The sequence below is a fragment of the Biomphalaria glabrata genome, chromosome 9 (genome assembly GCF_947242115.1).
Source record: "Biomphalaria glabrata chromosome 9, xgBioGlab47.1, whole genome shotgun sequence".
NCBI lineage: Eukaryota > Metazoa > Mollusca > Gastropoda > Planorbidae > Biomphalaria > Biomphalaria glabrata.
In genome coordinates this window covers 1199183-1219417 of record NC_074719.1, presented here as the reverse complement: position 1 = coordinate 1219417, position 20235 = coordinate 1199183, and the positions used below count along the sequence as shown (strand labels likewise).

Here is a 20235-nt window from a genome sequence, read left to right as displayed (position 1 = left end):
CCTATTGAGAACGGGCCTTCCCAGCATCTTTACAGTCCTCATGCAACGCTGCCTGCGCTAGTTAGGACATGTTCACTGGATGGAGGACAATCGCATCTCTTAAATCATTCTGTATGGGCAACTTGTGTCTGGCTCAAGAAGAACTGGTCGCCCCCACCTCCGTTACGTGGATGTGATAAAACAGGATTTAAAATTAGTGAAGATTGATAATGACCATTGGGAAGACATATCCTTAGACTGCACTAGTTGGAGAGAGACGGTGACCAAGAAAGCCATGGACAGTGAAAAAACATGGGCCTCAGCTCTTTAAGAAAAGTGTGCCACATGGAAAATGGCCAGCTCCTCTACCACCAATGCAAAAGCCACCTTGACCTGCAATAAATGTGGATGGGAGTGTCTCTCCAAAATAGGGCTCCACAGCCATATGAAAAAGTGTTCGAGGTGAACCAGAGTCATTCTACGACTTAAGGAGGCTAATATATATATATATATATATATATATATATATATATATATATATTTGTTTTTGAAGAATGTAGCCTTTTAACAAACCAGATAAACCCAATTTCACTGTATTTAATTTTGCTACGTAAGGGAACATGGCACTAGATCAGTGATACACAAACTAAGAACCGCAGGCCGCCAGTCATCTCTGGCTAGTATTCTATAAACTTGCCTGTAAAGTTTGCTTTATTCCATCCATCTTGTACAGAATAATGTGATACATCAACGGCTTGCCGAGATTTGCCATGATTGGGACTAATGAACTGATGAGTTGGGAGGTATGAAACTTGATGACAGCTTTTGTGGATGTCAGCGAATCTGTTTCCAGGCTCAAATTTTCTACACACCCAGGAACAACTGAATAGCACAACAACAATTAATATTTAATTTAAAAATTGCAACTGTTAAATATAAATATAATTTAATGTAATGCTGTATGTTTGGCTGTTATGTTGTTCTGATTGGATTTAGCTAATCCTTTATTCCACTCAAGCATAATTGGAGTTCATCATCAATAAACAAAGAACAAGAACACTATTGTTGAATTAACTTGGATACAGAATTTTATTTTAATAAACTCAACAAATTCTGTTGTATCTCTGAATTATAATAATTTTTTTAAGGTTCTGGAATTTTCTGAGCCATGCTGGAAATAAAATAAAATAAAATTTGATAGGCTATGCCACCTGCAATTGCCAAAATGGATTGTGACACCATTAGAGATTTCCATCTATGGCAGAACAACTATAAATAGCCTGCTAGTTTGGTATCTCTGGAGTAGAGAATAAAAGAAGTATTGATAAGCTAGGTTTTTTAAGTTATAGGACAATTTCTATGCACTTTTTCACGTGACTATTTCTGTGCACTTTTTCACATGATAATTTCTGTGCATTTTTTCGCATGACAATTTCTGTGCATTTTTTTGAATTAACCTTTCTGTGCACTTTTTCGCATGACAATTTCTGTGCATTTTTTTGCACTGCAGAATCAAATTTCCTCAGCTCTTTTGTTTGTAGCTCAATTTTGTTGTAGTTGGCAACAATAAAGTTCCATTTAGACTCCTTGAAAATCTCCAATAACCAGTCAACTCAGTGACTTCCATTTTAAAGTTTTCTACTTTCCTTTTGATTATTTCTTATGTTTTGGGTAAAAAAAAAAGGCAAATTGATTACAGAATATGGTGATTTGACACAATGAAGCAAGCTGATACAAAAAGTATTACATTACAAGAAATTTGGGGGGATAAAAGATTTATGTTGAGTGTGTCTGTGTGAATTGTTTCTGATTGTGTGTGTTCAGTGTTTGTGTGGTGTAAGTGACAATAAGTCTAGCTAGAACTAACTAATATGTTGTTTCACATAGTAAATAGATAGCCTACAGATTAAAATATGCAGTAAGGACGTTGAGAGAGAAATTTCTTTAAAAATTGTTAACAAATTGGAGTACATACAGATTTAAATATTTTTTTCTTTTATTCTTTTCTGTGAGAGATTGCTTTCGTGTTAAAAATTTCATTATATGATAGAAATTAAATAGAACCTAGACATTCAAAACATATATATATATATTATATACGTTAAATTAACCCAAAATAGATCAATTATTTACATTACATTGTTAACAGAATAGATTGAAATTTTTAATTAATGTTGACTAGCCAATCGATAGCTAGGTGTCTTATTTATGATGTATAAATTTGAAATTAAAAAAAAACAACAAATTATTTATGCAGATCAAGTTCAAACACATTTATTTAGCATGAAATATTTGTTTGAAATAAAATTTTAGTTTTTAAATTATTAACGTAAGAAAAATAATAAAATTTAATCTAAGTACTATAATACCCCTCTCACTTTTGGATATAATAATTCTGTTCATAATGCTATATATCTACTCACTGTGAGAAAGTAAATTGATACTTGTATTAAATGTCCTAACAAAAACAGATTTGTTGACAGTGAGGTATACGTCTACATTGTTGACATCAAAAAGTGGGCTGATTGAAATTATGAAATCTCTTGTTTTATCGGTCAAATTTGTTGTTGTTTGTACTTTGGATCCGTTGCTAATAAAAAATAAAAGAATAAAATCAACCAATAAAATCAACCTGTTATGTGACGGAAAACAACATCAATACTAATTGCTGCATAGCCTTGGGAAGTATGAAACAGAACAGCAAAGATGTTTAATGATATATCCTATCATAGAAATGTGCATTATTTATTATGTTTAACACATATTCTACTAATATTATGTCTAGTGTATGTTATGGCTGCCTGGTCGTGCGGTTTGTGCGCTGGACTGTCATTTGGACTTATTGATGGTCCCGGGTTTAAACCCTGCCCGCTTCCATCCCATGTCATCCTGCGGCAAGTTTGGGGCTAGGAAGTAAATTATCTTCAACTCTAAAGGAAGATCCGAAACATGTAAAACATTTTACAAACATTTTTTTACAAACACGTCTACTTGTATCATTTTTCATTTTTTTGGCATCATTTATTAGATGAGTCTTTTTTTTAGGTTGTTAAATAGAGATGCATTTACATTCTATATTCAAAAGTATGCTAAATTGGACACAACTAGTAAAGAAGTGTAGTAGATAAGTACAACAGTAAGAACCATTACTATTCAGATAAAGAGACTTTTTTTTTTCTTTTTTGTTTCCATCTTTCACAACGCGTCTAAAGTGCAAAGTATTTAAGCTAACTATAGAGTGCAAAGTATTTAAGCTAGCTATAGAGTGCAAAGTATTTAAGCTAACTATAGAGTGCAATGCATTAAAGCTAATTAACTCTACGAAGTTTTAAGCACTCTTCTCACATTTACTGACAACTGGTTCACTCAACAGACATATTTACCTTAAAACCACAGTGAGCTGGTATTTATAATGCACTTGATTAAAATTTTCCTTACTACTGATTGTCACATCTAAAGTTCCTTCTTCAGAATATTGAAATCTCACCATTTCATAGTCACCGAGGGGATCTAAAATATTCACAGATTCGACCAGATTTTAATGTGGTATTCCTCATGTTAATTTTATCTTGTAAATTACAGACACTCCATAATAGAAGATAACTACATAATAGCGGCCATGCGTCAATCTAGTCATGCATGTTAATTAGAGACTTTAGATCTTCTAAGTCATTGGTCTTCCTGCTTGTTCCATGCTCAGACAGCACTAGGGGAAAGTAAGATTATGTTTTTCCTGCCTGATCCATGAACTAGGGGAAAGTAAGATTATGTTTTTCCTGCCTGATCCATGAACTAGGGGAAAGTAAGATTTTGTTTTTCCTGCCTGATAAGGAACTATTGAAAGCTTTTGTACTAGCATATGGAATAAGAAATGTTAAGAGTACAGTACATCTAGTGTTATTTTGTGTACTGTTCTAGCATATGCTATACAGTAGAGTCCCTAAAAACAGACTAATGTGGACTAAAGAGTGCCAGAGTTAGTAAAAAATGCCAAATGAACAATTGGGCTAAAAGAAAAAGAAAATACAGTACAGTAAAATGTAAGGGAAAAAAAAAGAAAAAGGTATATGAAGGCATAGAGCTCATTGACAAGAAACTTGGTGATACATTATGCAGTGCACAGTAATTGACTGAAGTCTAAATTTACTGCAAGAATGTTTGAATGGAGGGCACTAAGAAAAGGCATTAAGATGAAGGCACTAAGGTGAAGGCATTAAGATGAAGGCATTAAGATGAAGGTACTAAGATGAAGGCATTAATATGAAGGTACTAAGATAAAGGCATTAAGATGAAGGTACTAAGATGAAGGCATTAAGATGAAGGTACTAAGATGAAGGCATTAAGATGAAGGTACTAAGATGAAGGCATTAATATGAAGGTACTAAGATGAAGGCATTAAGATGAAGGTACTAAGTTAAAAGTATTAAGATGAAGGCAATAAGATGAAGGTACTAAGTTAAAAGTATTAAGATGAAGGCACTAAGATGAAGGTACTAAGTTAAAAGTATTAAGATGAAGGCAATAAGATGAAGGTACTAAGATAAAGGCATTAAGATGAAGGTACTAAATTAAAAGTATTAAGATGAAGGCAATAAGATGAAGGTACTAAGATGAAGGTACTAAGATGAAGGTACCAAGACAAAAATTAACTGCAAGAATCTTTGAATCGAAGGCACTAAGATGAGGCACTAAGATGAAGACACCAAGATGAATTCTAAGGCACTTAGATGAAAGTACTAAAACAAAGGCACTGAGTTGAAGGCACTGAGTTGAAGGCACTAAGATGAAGGTATTAAGACAAAAGGACAACAAGTCAATCACCAACAAATCTTGTCCAAAATACTGAAGGACAGCCTTGTCTCTCGCTAAATGATATTTAAAGAGCTTGAACACTGAAGCCCTGAATGTCAACATCTTCATAAATTTAAAGAGCTTGAACACTGAAGCCCTGAATGTCAACATCTTCATAAATTTAAAGAGCTTGAACACTGAAGCCCTGAATGTCAACATCTTCATAAATTTAAAGAGCTTGAACACTGAAGCCCTGAATGTCAACATCTTCATAAATTAGGGTTCTTCTGAAACCACTGTTTAATGTCACTTTCATTGGCCTACCCTCTCTTAATCAAGGCGCTGTCACCAGAAACAAACAAATGATAATGGCACTAACTCTTGCCAGACACGAAAGTTCTGGATAATGCGTTAACTAATCATTGTTTGCAGATAGAATGGAAGATAACAGCTTGAGAGAAACTGAAAGACATAACCTTAAAATGGGAAAGGTACTGAGTTTTTTTCTCCACCTGCCTGGGGGTGTTACCAAGTTATTCAGACTGCAGAGTTATTTGGGACTATACTGTTTGATGTTATTTTTAGTGCACATATATGTGTATTGTTATGGTTAGTAACACTATTAGTGGAAGTTAGCTTTAGTAATATTTGCCGTATATACGCTAAGTCAAGTAATGTTATTTCTTGCCAGCTTGATATGTCTACTTACCTTATGTCTAATGAGAGTTGTAATTTTGTGTATTTCTTATACTTTAAAACTTTACATTTCGGACAAGGGATATTATTATTATTATAGCTTTTATATAGCGCTACTTTCATGCTAATAGCATGCTCAGAGCGCTTTTGGTCCAATCTCAATTGTGGACCAGTGGGGGGTGGGGGGCGGGGGTATCTAGGAGTTGGTTTTCCGTGATGCCTTTAGGCGCTCAGTAAACACAACTCTGCCCGAGTCGGGTGTCGAACCTCGAGCCCCCCCTTCTAGGTAGCCAAGCCAAGCTCATAGAATAAGCTTGTAGCTTTAGTTCAACAACAGGTGTGAAACTTAGTTCCTATTTAATCCTTTCTTCTAGAATCTAAAGGTTCAAATAAAGCTGCCTAAATCCTTATAAATCTATATATATAATAAATCATTTCATTCATATCTTTGAATTACATCATATTTGAAGCTACATTAATTTTGCCTGTTTTTTTTCAATATTTTATGGAATACTCATGACTATTTTAAATGAAATAGTAATGGTATGGCTTAAGCGGCTGTTATTAGTACACTTTTCTAAAAAGTCATAGTCATAGTATAGTTCATGACCTAGTACACTTTTCTAAAAAGTCATAGTATAGTTCATGACCTAGTACACTTTTCTAAAAAGTCATAGTATAGTTCATGACCTAGTACACTTTTCTAAAAAGTCATAGTATAGTTCATGACCTAGTACACTTTTCTAAAAAGTCATAGTATAGTTCATGACCTAAACACAAAATGTAGTATTGTTAAAATTTTAAAGGGTTAGGAAATTTAAGTAGTGCCACAGTTTTGTGAAAATAGGCTTTGGGTAGCAAAGTTACTTACTGGCAGTAGCTACACGACATCTGTCATAAGGTGCAGACCTATTCCATTGAAGCCATTCTGTTGTACAGACAAATTCACAACTGTCTTCATTGCGGTTTGTAAGTATCTCAATTTCACTTGAACAAGAGTTATTGGACTTTGAACGTATTGAAATCAAATTCTGACAGGCAGTGTTATTGTAAATGTGAAGCTCGTCAGAATCAGAGGTGCAGCCATTTTTAAAACAGCACAGACTCCTACTGGTGCCAGAAGCTATGATTATAGGCCTCAATAAAGAGCCATCACATTCTTTAAATTCTGCACAATAAACGATAATTAAAAAAATAATCTTATCTTTCAATTCAATTAGAAATGTAAACATAAATATCTAATACAACTCACATTTCATTCGTCATTATTTTTTCCCATTGAAATGAATGAAACAGAAAATATAAATTGATCAACTATTACATAGCTATATTTATCTCATGCTAGCTAAAAAGAATAAAAAATACAAAGGGGAATAAGTCCCAAAATTTCTTTAATTGGTAAACATCATGTTTAAATGACTGCCTGGGCATGTTGTATGCGCCCTCTAGTGGCCTAGCAGGTCCTGTGTTCAAATCCTGACCACTGCCATCCCCCATTGTCCTGCGTGAGGTTTGGGCTAGGATGTAATTATCTTCAGAAACAGAAGGAGCATCCAAAAGATGTAAAATATTTTGGTAGACACATTTACAAACAAATTTGGAATAATGTTATATAGCAAAATGGTGCAGCCAGGTAGACATCTTTTAAAAAATTGCCTAGTATAATCTTCACATGAAAAATATATACTATGGTTGCATGATATATACTACGGTTGCATGATATATACTACGGTTGCATGATATATACTACGGTTGCATGATATATACTACGGTTGCATGATATATACTAGGGTTGCATGATATATACTAGGGTTGCATGATATATACTATGGTTGCACGAGAGTTGATGTAATGATTTATTTATCTTATTTTGTTTCTCTTATTTCTCTTATAAATTGTATATTTTAATGACATTCAATCAAAAGAAGAAAAAAAATTAATTAATTGTAGCATGCAGTAAAAGCGTTACTCAGCGTAAGACAAGCTAAAACCAGTGATTGAGGACAACAATGGAACTCTTCTGACTGTAGAAGCAGATATGTGCTTAGAAGTTGGACAGAATATTGCAACGATCTGCATAACTTTCAGGTAAATCTTAACTACTGTCTAATCGAGAAAACACATTGGGACAACAAGCTGGCTGGACAATGTAAAAGAATGGGCCAGCCTCTCTCTTGGTATCCCACTAAAAACAGCTGCTGAGGAGGAAAAGTGGAGGGATTGGATTACGTAAACTGTCACAACACCCACAAAAAAGAAAGTCAAGGGACAGATGATGATGAAATCCGATGGGCTAGTTTGATTATAAGAAAGTACAAAGACTTCTAGACATCCAAGTTAGTGAAGTACCAGTACAACTTTTTGATTGGAGTTAGAATTTAGTTTACAGAGAATTATCTTTCAAGAAGCCAGCATTTTTTGGGTACTTAGGTATATTTTTTCTGCTAATTTCTCCTTTAGTCTATTTATGTATGACACATATGAGACCTTATTAAAAGCTGATATTGAAGACAGGCGCAGAAGACAAAAAGGAAAACTTAAATAGACAGACAGCAGTCAATGGCTTTGTCTGCACCAGATGGGGAAAAATATGCAGGTCGCAACTGGATTTGCAAAGCCACATGAAGCACTGCACTCATCCTTAATCTTCGAAATCAAAGACATTGCCATTATTTAGTTATGACAAATATACTTACCTGCTATATACGTAGACTGCAGTTCTTGTGCAAGCATCAGAAGCACCAGAATTATCATCTTATAGCAGTGCTGTTGTGCTTTATTAAAGCATTCATTTTTTTTATCTAAAAAAAAATGTACAGCGAAATATAAAAATCTATATACCCAATAAAAGGGCTACTAATTGTGTGTATATGTGTTTGTATGTATGTGTGGATGAAGGTTTGAAGTCAATATGTAAAATAAATTTCAAGTAACTTCTGACCTATTTTGCTGTCATTAGTCAACTGGCTATGTGACTAAAATATTTAGCTGAATCTGAATTATTTTTAGCATTTAAAAAAAAAGATTTAGCTGGGGAACTTCAAGGCAATCAAATTAACTGTTGGCCATAAAAAGAAGACCTTAACACTCTATGTCTATTACCAATTCTTCAAAAACATATAGATGCATTCCTAAGATGTTTAATTATCATTATAAACAGTAAATACATGTATATATAATATGCAACCAACTTTCTGTCTGTAACTTACTTTACTTAGACCCTCGCACATCATTCAGGGCATAGTGCAACAAGATCTCTCCACAGAGATCATCTTATATAATACAGACGTTACTTCAAATAAGAAGATGATAAATCCTATGCATCATGCAAGTGGAATCCACAGGGTCTTTACAACTAGTGCCATCTGATTTTAGGTTTTCTAAAAAGGTGTGACACCATGTTAGAGAGACAGCCCTGTTTTCATCTTTCTCTTTTTGGTCTCTTATTGCTATGTTTGGGGAATGTTTTGCTGGCTTGTCTAAGGATACATCCCATGGATGTCATACCACGTTTGTCATCACTTTGCTTATAGAGGCAAGTGCTTGTGTAGTGGAAGATTTCTCTGCTATTTCTGGGATCGTTCTCAACCTTTTCTGCCTCTTTGACCTTTATGGGTGACTTCCATGTATCGCAAGTGGCTGTTGGAAAACAAATAGTATTGAGATGGTGCAATTCGGTCTACATGCTTATTGATTTGTTTACCGAGATAGGCCGTAGCTTTTGTAAGACAGCTCCTGCATTCCCAATCAAGCATGCTACTTTCATGATATATGCATCCTTGTAATGACGCTAATTTTATATCAGTGAACTTTTCTAGATTCAGAGTTCTTTACTAAAGAATTCATCAATAATGTGTTGGAGAAAATGTATTAAGGAAACACACTTGACTAATATCACATTAATTTTTATTTTTAAACATCTGAAGAATTCAAATTTGCTTACAAATTATTATCCAGTTGGTTTTAGAAGCAGTAGGCCTATAGATGACAGATGCATGTTTACTGCCTGACACTTATACTTATAGTAGACTGTAGCCTGGGGGGGGGGGGGGGGGGACAGTGTTAAATTCTTGAGTGGCTGGACTAATACTAGATCTAATATAGAGCTGTTGATCTACTAAAATAGTTGATAAAGATCTAGTCTGAGTTTAGTTGACCAGTATTGGAGTATTAGTTACTTATTGTTGAGTATCATATCTTCTCTTTTGAAGTAATTTTATAATAATAATAATAATAATCTTTATTATCCGTATGGAAATTTGTCTTACAATTTGTGCATTACACCAAACAAAAAACATTATAACTATAAGAAACCATAGAGTGTACATTCACACCAGACTCACTCATAATTTACATGCGACAAAGTTTATACCAGATTGTTCTTATTTAATGATTTGATTGCCAGGGGAACAAAAGAGTGTTTGTGTCTGTTTGATTTTTGCTATCTGTGTCTTGTATCTCTTTTGTGATGGTAAAATCATCCTTTGCAATTTGTGTGATAATATTTTTTGTTAAATACTTGATAGATTCTAGATCTAGATCTATCATAGCTATCTCTACTACAGAGTCTACTATCTTTTTATTTTACTTAGACTACTTAGAGCTTTAGAATCTAAATTGCTACATCATAGATCTATAGATCTAAGACTCTACGTTTACAGTTCTAGTTTGTAAATATAACTATAATAATAATCTAATCTAATCTGTGGCATTTTACGTCTCGTGAGACGATCTTTTCCCTTTGCAACTTCTTGTGTGACTAAAGAGGCCAATCCTTGATACACAGCTTCGATATAATATAATATATAATATAATAGAATCACTATTATTAGTATTATGACTATTAGTCTATAGACTAGATCTAGAAATATAGATCTAGTTAAGTATTTTTTTAGTCTAGGGTCTAGGGGTGGTCTAGTTTAAATCTATTCTCAATTTAAGTCTTTAGCCTGTGTATAAGTGTATTTCTATACTATATCATATATAATATAGTATATGAACTAAATTGTGTGATGATTGTGTCAATTTGAAATAATTTAATAAAATAAAAAATGTCTCATGTCCTGTACTGTAGTCGTAGTTTATAAGATAAGATATATGTAGATCTATAATATATATAAACCTGATATTACCAAGATGGATACTATACAATAGATATTATTATTACTAGATCTATATTAGTATATAGCTATGTACTACTATGTAGTACTATAGATCTATATATAATATATTATTATATATTCGATGGGAAGTTATACCATAATATTTATATATAATATAAATATCTTATTTCTTATTATCTAGATCTATAATTTTAAATAATCATCGACGTCATCGTACTCGTAGACACTAGACAGTAGTGTCCTCGATTATATCTAGTCTAAGATTAATGGAATGGGGTGCCTAAATCAGACAGGAAGACCAACGACTGGACAGAATAACATCCATGACTGAATATAGACTCTTATATATATAGATCTAGATTATTTTTCTAGATCTAGATGACTAGATCTAAATCTACCAAATTTCCTAGAAAAACCAAGCATTTCTATTTTCTTTCCAAGAAAAAAAAAAAAAGAAAAGTTTCCAATAACTTCCGTACATTATAGGGACCAAAAAGCCAAAGCAAATATCGAGAGATTTCACTGATGGCGATGTCACAATATTATTTATCTTGATGCAATTAAAAGGACAATGGTACAGTTTGATTCAGAAAGGTTATTTGAAGCCCATACCAATCTTTAATTTTCCCACTATTGGGTAATATCACCGCAACGTAAATTCCTGCCCAGCGAGGCGATCATTTTATACCTTATCAACAAAAGAGGATGTCAGCGCGTACTGACCAATATATTTTTCTATGTGAGTGGCATTCGAGGTACCGGTAAATACAGAAACACCCATGCCGAAGACGAAAACTTAATAGGCCCCGAAGAACAATGTAACGACTTTCTCTGCATAATATGTGGCAAAATATAATTATAATAAAGCTTATAAATTGTCATATTAATAAGGAATGCAGTAATTCCTCTGGATACGCCGCTACAGCTGCGACCTATATACATATTTTGCCACATCCAGCGCCGGGGTCGATTATATTTCTTTTTACCGTCTACTACAGCAGTTCTCAATCTTTTCAGCTCGGCGATCCCTTTTTACATTTGCCAACTCTGACGCGACCCCCCCCCCTTGAACACACACACACAGGAATAGAAGAATAGACAAAACAATCCAGTTTTTCGATGGTCTTTGGTGACCCCTAGCAAATCGTCAATCGACCCCCAAGGGTATCGCGACCCACAGGTTGAGAACCCCTGGTCTACTAGATCTATAATCGGCAGGGGATTTTCTTTTGGCTTCAAATGTGTATCCCGCGCCACAGGAAGTGATCTCAAGCTGTGTCGTTCCGAAGCCGCCTGTGGCAAGTCGCGACGGCCTAATGATATGTTAAATACGCGCAAATGAATAATTTAAACAAAATTAAAGTGTGTGGGTGACATCGTTACGACCATATAGCGAACGCCCAGACATTTCTATGAGATGATCCTTCGACACCGAAGGAGGCCATAATATATCAACCTCGCTGCCAAGTTTCGGGAATTTCCGGACTTCCACCTACCATAACTCATATTTCTTCCTTCCATTACTTTTTTTCCCCCAATAGAAAATAGAACAGCATGCATATAGGAGACCCTATTGGACCCAGGGGCGGCCTTAGCAGTGCGCGTGGCCCTGGGCGAATGTCATAAGCGGGGCCCTATATATATATATATATCGTAACATCTAGCTTTAACGGGCTCGTCCGCTTCTAACGCTGTTGGCGAAAATGTTGATTATCTATAATCTCTTAATCAAATTGTTTTATTTCTTTCGTCTGATTCTTTGTCAGACTCTCTGTTCCTTGAATTTCAGATCATGTTTTATTTCATGTCAGCAGATTGCAAACGCTTTGCTGACAGTATTCATAACAAATCAAATATCATACTATAAGATAAAGCTGATTAACAAAACTCATTAAAGCTTCCTTGTTAAATCTTCGCTAGACATTCGGCTTTATTTTTTCACCAATTTATCATTTGCGGTGTCAGCGACAGTCAATAGCACCTCCCAGAATTATTTCGTTTGATGGAGTAGCGAATTATAACTTTCGAGGCGGCACTACCATTGTGTTTCTGACAGTGATTTGGTTCTCATGAAAGGTACGGTGTCTTCCAAATTTTTGTCTCTTTTCAGATGACGCAGCAAAGCCTTTATATAAAAAAGTCTCTGTATGATATTGTTACGTATCTCTCTAGTACTCAGGCTCCCTTCCAACTGCACCACACGAGACAACGAACTTAAAGAACCTCACAACTCATCAGGGCTCCAAAGTAAAAGTAGCAATTTAATTTCAAATAGGCCCTACATTACAAATACTGTACAGTTGGCAACATCACACTAACTGTCCAAAACCTAGCCTTGCTCCGCCTGACTTCACACACCGTCTGTCTCTAACTTCGCCTCGTCTGGTCACATTGCGAGGTAACGTGAAGTGTCTTGACTCAAACACACTTGCTCTTATATAGGGTCTCTACTGGCCTTCTAGAATCGGATGGAACGTTCTTGACCACTCAGAATGATCACAGTCGCCGTGACTTGCGTGCGTAATCTTTACACACAGGTCGTTGCCGAACTGGCGTGTACTGTCACAGTTGACCGCTCGACCTGCGCTGGACTGGGGCGATTTGGGTAGGCTAACAACACACACAGCACTACCCCCATCTGTGTCATCACCAGGTTTACAACAATATCAAAAAAAACGTCACAGCTTGAGAGTAGCATTTAGCCATGTCTCCTAAAACAAATTTCAGATTATGGTAGCCGCACGGAGTGTAAAATGATTGGACTGTTAATGTGAATAATGTGCGCTTTTAACGCCCTGGGCTTTCCCTTCATGTTCGCACTATTGTCAAATCCATGGCTACGACAGTCGGCGATATCCAGACGAAGGTTTTCCAGCACGGTGAGAAGAGCCTCTGACAAACCATTTCCGGTTGCGTTTTCAACATCTACAAATTCGATAAAGTGTTCTCCACCTTAACGTCTGTATCTGATACGTCCACAAAACGCAACGGAAGCGGACACCTGCTCCTTGATTGATTGTATTTATAACTTTCCCTTTTACTTCTGATCCCATCAGGTCCATAATAATTTGCTCGAATTCGGTCGTGAGTTGCGGAGTTCTTAATAAGTCGATGATGTTTGAGTCGATGGGCCAGCATCTCAACCAAGCCTAAAATTGAGTCGTTGTTTGGTGCATAAAGTAGATCTGTTCTCCCACGGAATGTTTGTTGTTAAGACTGCGAGTATTTCTTTTGTAATTCGTTCTAGCATCCTTCATCCGTTGTGCTACCATTGGACAGAGTTCAATCCAACCACGCTGGCACACACTGAACGTGATTCACAAAAACATCCTGCTGCCGAAGTTTATCACCAAGATGCTTCCAGTCACGTTAGCCTTTGTTTGCTAATTGGCCTCGAGTAGCTATCATTGGCCTCGAGTAGCTATCGCCTCGAGTAGCTATCATTGGCGTCGTGTAGCTATCATTGGCCTCGAGTAGCCATCATTGGCCTCGTGTAGCTATCATTGGCCTCGAGTAGCTATCATTGGCCTCGAGTAGCTATCATTGGCCTCGAGTAGCTATCGTTGGCCTCGTGTAGCTATCATTGGCCTCGTGTAGCTATCATTGGCCTCGAGTAGCTATCATTGGCCTCGTGTAGCTATCATTGGCCTCGTGTAGCTATCGTTGGCCTCGAGTAGCTATCATTGGCCTCGTGTAGCTATCATTGGCCTCGAGTAGCTATCGAATCGAGTAGCTATCATTGGCCTCGTGTAGCTATCATGGCCTCGTGTAGCTATCATTGGCCTCGTGTAGCTATCGTTGGCCTCGTGTAGTTATCGTTGGCCTCGTGTAGCTATCATTGGCCTCGTGTAGCTATCGTTGGCCTCGTGTAGCTATCGTTGGCCTCGAGTAGCTATCGTTGGCCTCGAGTAGCTATCGTTGGCCTCGAGTAGCTATCGTTGGCCTCGAGTAGCTATCGTTGGCCTCGAGTAGCTATCGTTGGCCTCGAGTAGCTATCGTTGGCCTCGTGTAGCTATCGTTGGCCTCGAGTAGCTATCGTTGGCCTCGTGTAGCTATCGTTGGCCTCGTGTAGCTATCGTTGGCCTCGTGTAGCTATCGTTGGCCTCGAGTAGCTATCGTTGGCCTCGTGTAGCTATCGTTGGCCTCGTGTAGCTATCATTGGCCTCGTGTAGCTGTCATTGGCCTCGAGTAGCCGTCATTGGCCTCGTGTAGCTATCATTGGCCTCGAGTAGCTGTCATTGGCCTCGAGTAGCTATCATTGGCCTCTAGTAGCCGTCATTGGCCTCGAGTAGCCGTCATTGGCCTCGAGTAGCCGTCATCGGCCTCGAGTAGCTGTCATTGGCCTCGAGTAGCCGTCATTGGCCTCGAGTAGCCGTCATTGGCCTCGAGTAGCTGTCATTGGCCTCGTGTAGCTATCATTGGCCTCGAGTAGCTATCATTGGCATCGAGTAGCTATCATTGGCCTCGAGTAGCCGTCATTGGCCTCGAGTAGCTATCATTGGCCTCGAGTAGCTATCGCCTCGAGTAGCTATCATTGGCCTCGTGTAGCTATCATTGGCCTCGTGTAGCTATCATGGCCTCGTGTAGCTATCATTGGCCTCGTGTAGCTATCGTTGGCCTCGTGTAGTTATCGTTGGCCTCGTGTAGCTATCGTTGGCCTCGAGTAGCTATCGTTGGCCTCGAGTAGCTATCGTTGGCCTCGAGTAGCTATCGTTGGCCTCGAGTAGCTATCGTTGGCCTCGTGTAGCTATCGTTGGCCTCGTGTAGCTATCGTTGGCCTCGTGTAGCTATCGTTGGCCTCGTGTAGCTATCGTTGGCCTCGTGTAGCTGTCATTGGCCTCGTGTAGCTGTCATTGGCCTCGAGTAGCCGTCATTGGCCTCGTGTAGCTATCATTGGCCTCGTGTAGCTCTCATTGGCCTCGAGTAGCTCTCGTGTCAGTTTTACAAGGAAAACACAATACTCTTTCTTTGGCATAAGAACAAAGTGTTAGGAGCTACAGTAGTTCGTTTCATTGACTTTCGCAGATCCGACTTTTATGGAATGTTTTAAAATAAAACTAATGACAAAAATAGTCCCGCGTTTTTATTTTTTTTTATAACCTTTAAGAATTGACAGGTCATAAGATGCTGTCTTTGCCGAAACTGAACGGTATTTTGAAACCAAAAAATGTCATGTTAAGAGTTACATAGTAATTGGTATCATATCAAATCATGTGGTATCAAATATCCTGATCTGGTTATCGAAGCTGACGATGACAATGGAATCTCCGATCGCGGGGCCCCCCTCATGCGCGGGGCCTAGCCCGGTCGTCCCACTTGCCACCCTCTAAGGCCGCTACTGACTGGACCAAAATAAAAACAAAGGACGTTTTCGCCATAAGGCCTATAGCCGCCTATATGAGCTACAAAAAAAAAATCTTATCTTCTTATATAATACAGACGTTACTTCAAAAAAGAAGATGATTACGTCCTACGCGTCATGCATTTAGTTATGCATATTAATCAATGACTTAAATTCTGCCAAGTCACTGGTTTTCCTGGCTGGCTCAGGCAACCCATTCCATGCTCTAATAGCACTAGGGAAGAAGGAGTATTTGTACAAATTTGTCCTAGCATATGGGACGAGGAATGTGCCTTTATCTTTGTGTCTTTCAGAGTATTTTTATTAAACTTTGTTTTTGAATTTGAAGATTATGGTTCAGTGTTTTATGTATTATTGCTACTTTACTTTTGAGCCTTCTGTCCTGAAGGCTTTCTAAATTTAGTGATTTTACTAAAGGTGTTACTCTAGTCAAATGTGAATATTCGTTTGTTATGAATCTCACTGCTCTATTTTGTGTCTGTTCCAGTTTCTTAATGTTTTCTTGAGTTGAGGGGTCCCAAACGGAGGATGCATATTCTATTATTGACCTAACCAAGATTAAATAACATTTTAGTTTTATGTTCTTATTTGATTTATAGAAATTTCTTTTAATAAATCCTAATGCTTTGTTTGATTCTTTTGTAGTTTCATCAATAAAAGTTTCTAGCTTTTTAGTTAACTTTAGTTAACTTTTGCCCATCACTTCTAAAGGTGTTACTCTAGTCAACGGTGAATATTCGTTTGTTATGAAGCTCACTGCTCTATTTTGTGTCTGTTCCAGTTTCTTAATGTTTTCTTGAGTTGAGTTGTCCAAAACAGGATGTATATTTATTATTAGGCTGTATTATTTGACCTGCCTATCTGAATCCGATGATGTTGCTGCATCTCGAGGCTGACTATCGCTGGAACTCTTCTCCAATTTTAAACTTGTGGTTACCAATATCCAGGGCCGGCCTTAGGCCACTGCAACCTATCAGGGGCGTAGCTAGGAATTTTCCATCAATTGGGGGCCGGGGGGGCTGACCTCGTTGGGGGCCTTTGCATTTTGCGTAATATTTATTATTCAATGTAAAAAATACTCAGTTGGGGGCCCCCCTCAAGTGGGGGCCCGGGGGGATTTTCAAATTCTTCCCCCCCCCCCTAGCTACGCCACTGCAACCTATGCGGTCGCAGTGGGCCCAGCACTTTCATAGACCTAGCGCTAATTCTAGTTGTAAATTATTAAATTAAACCATTATCACTTATATATAATAACAGGTTTTCCGCGGCATCCTCGTTTTCCAGGACCTCCTGGAAATCTCCCGAAATTGCAAAATATACGAAAAAGTCCTGGAAATCTCCTGAAAACTCATAAAAATCCGCTGAAAAATGGACAAAACTGTCATTTTGAGGCAGCAATCCCACACGCGATAAAAATAAACGGCATTGTCATTTTTCCTTTAATAAACATTTATTGCACAGACGAATGTTTTTTCTGATTAAAAAAAAATTGACATTATAATATGATTATCCCCACCCAGACTGGGCCCCTGCTATCCGTTTCGCATAAGGCCCCGCAATAGTTAGGACCGGCCCTGCCAATATCATTTTCCAACAACAAGACAACATGGAGGCACCCGCGTCCTATCGACTTGAGTATACACTCGTGAGGCAATGCACCCAAGAGTTATGCCTAATGTCGACTGTTATACAGACCACCGCCTTGTTCGTGCCTAACTCAACATTTCTATCAAGGCTCTAAAGTTTAAAAAAAAAAAATGGAGGAATTTTAAAAGCGAAGACTGGACTCCTTAGCCATCTTCGTGTTCATAGGAATGATTAACGGAGGAATTTTAAAAGCGAAGACTGGACTCCTTAGCCATCTTCGTGTTTATAGGAATGATAAATGGAGGAATTTTAAAAGGGAAGACTGGGCTCTTTAGCCATCTTCGTGTTCATAGGAATGATTAATGGAGGAATTTTAAAAGTGAAGACTGAACTCCTTAGCCATCTTCGTGTTTATAGGAATGATTAATGGAGGAATTTTAAAAGCGAAGACTGGACTCCTTAGCCATCTTCGTGTTTATAGGAATGATTAACGGAGGAATTTTAAAAGCGAAGACTGAACTCCTTAGCCATCTTCATGTTTATAGGAATGATTAATGGAGGAATTTTAAAAGTGAAGACTGGGCTCTTTAGCCATCTTCGTGTTCATAGGAATGATTAATGGAGGAATTTTAAAAGTGAAGACTGGGCTCTTTAGCCATCTTCGTGTTCATAGGAATGATTAATGGAGGACTTTTAAAAGTGAAGACTGAACTCCTTAGCCATCTTCGTGTTTATAGGAATGATTAATGGAGGAATTTTAAAAGCGAAGACTGGACTCCTTAGCCATCTTCGTGTTCATAGGAATGATTAATGGAGGAATTTTAAAAGCGAAGACTGGACTCCTTAGCCATCTTCGTGTTTATAGGAATGATTAATGGAGGAATTTTAAAAGTGAAGACTGGGCTCTTTAGCCATCTTCGTGTTCATAGGAATGATTAATGGAGGAATTTTAAAAGCGAAGACTGGGCTCTTTAGCCATCTTCATGTTAAAAGGATGTAGTTAAGGACTTTTTCAAAGAAGATCGGTCTCGGTGGCCATCTTTGTACTTATAGGAAAGGATATTGTATTATGTTTTGAAATAGAGGATTTTTAGCTGAGGACTAGATGTAGTAATAGTCATCAATTGAATTGTTGATCCAAGACAAAATAGTTGGTTATGTCTGTGTGCATTTGTAGACAACCCAGCAGTGCACATCCTTTTTCTTGTTTTGCCTTTTTTCACGTGCTACAATGCCTAATCTCCGGACAAGGAAACTACATGTTGAAAAGTTGGTGGATGTAAAGGACCCGTTTAGAGCCATGTGCTTAGAGGCTAAGCTCAGAAAGCCACAGGAAATTGATCGAGATGCTAATTGGATCCTGTTTAAAAAAAAAAGATTCTGCAGGATGAAGAGCCAATGCAGTGGGCTACTGGCGTTTACAGCAGTAGGCCCAACTCTACTGAGCTCGCGAACCCCCAACAGCATAGACCAGGGGTTCTCAACCTGTGGATCGCGACCCCCTTGGAGGTTGATTGACAATTTGCCAGGGGTCGCCAAAGACCATGGAAAAAAATGGATTGTTATTGTCTATTCTTCAATTGCTGTGTGTGTGCGGGGGAGGGGGGGTCGCGGCTAAGTGGGGGATTGTAAAAAGGGGTCGCCGAGCATAAAAGGTTGAGAACCGCTGGCATAGACCAACAAATCTCTGTACCAAGAATTTAAAGTCCCTTTTTTTTTAATCACTCAATTTTGCTTGCGTCCCAACATACCAGTCTATGGCGCCTCTATAAGAACTGCCGACGGCTCCGTCTCGTTAACCAAACAGGCTAATATGCTTAACCGGTGAACAGAGCAAAACTTTTCAGCCACAAAAGTGTTGTCCCCGAGGAGTCTCTTGGTGAAAAAAAAAAACAACGAATATCCAAATCTTGTTGAAGTTCAAACAGCAATAGGGAATCTATAAAAACATTAGCACCTGGCTCAGACGGGCTCCGAGCAGAAGTTTTTAAAATGGGTGGTGCTGATCCTAAGGAAATGTTAACAGACATCTTCACCTTGTGCTGAAACAAATCTTCTATCCCGCCTGAACTTCACGATGTCACCGTCATATTTACCCGTAGGCTACAAAAGAAAAAGCGACAAGTTCGATTGCTCTAATTACCGTGGCATTACGACTTTTACTTTAGCGATCGGAGCCCATGACGACCTGCTAACTATTGTGAAAAGACGAAAGCTTAAAACCTTTGGCCACATTACAAGATCTACGGGGCTCGCAAAGACCTTCCTTCGGGGAACAGTGCCAGGGAAAAAGGAGAGGCAGACAGAAAAAGCGATGGGAGGACAACATTAAAGAATGGACAGGCCTGCCATTGAGAGAGGTTCTAAACAAGGCAAAAAAAAAAGGGAGGAATGGAGAAAGACGGTCGACAAATCTTGCCTGGTGCCCCAACGGTCCAACAGACTAAGGGATAGGTAAAGGTAAAGGTAAATTAGAACACTCTATGCCAGATACTCATTGAGAGTGGTAGGCAATGTGTTCTTTGAATGTCAGTGATTTTCGGGTTTTCATGATTTTCATCTTGCGTCAAATCAGTGCCTTAGATAATTGGCTAGTAAATTTGTGGCCCCAATTAAATGACTACTCCGCACCGAACCGTCGCAATACGAATTTAAGTATATAACCACATTCTGAACTGAAGACCTTACCTCTTTACA

The 20235-nt window shown here is 37.9% G+C and overlaps 1 protein-coding gene across 1 annotated transcript; it reads right to left on the bottom strand.

The window, feature by feature from the left end:
* Positions 1-615: 615 nt before the first annotated feature.
* Positions 616-9138, bottom strand: LOC106076391 (uncharacterized). Its single transcript, XM_056039847.1, has 6 exons — positions 8974-9138; positions 8163-8267; positions 6338-6634; positions 3363-3489; positions 2403-2569; positions 616-861 (listed from the first exon to the last, which is right to left on the bottom strand). The coding sequence occupies exons 2-6, from the start codon at positions 8218-8220 to the stop codon at positions 665-667; spliced, it is 846 nt and encodes a 281-aa protein (XP_055895822.1). The 5' UTR covers positions 8221-8267; positions 8974-9138; the 3' UTR covers positions 616-664.
* Positions 9139-20235: the final 11097 nt, after the last annotated feature.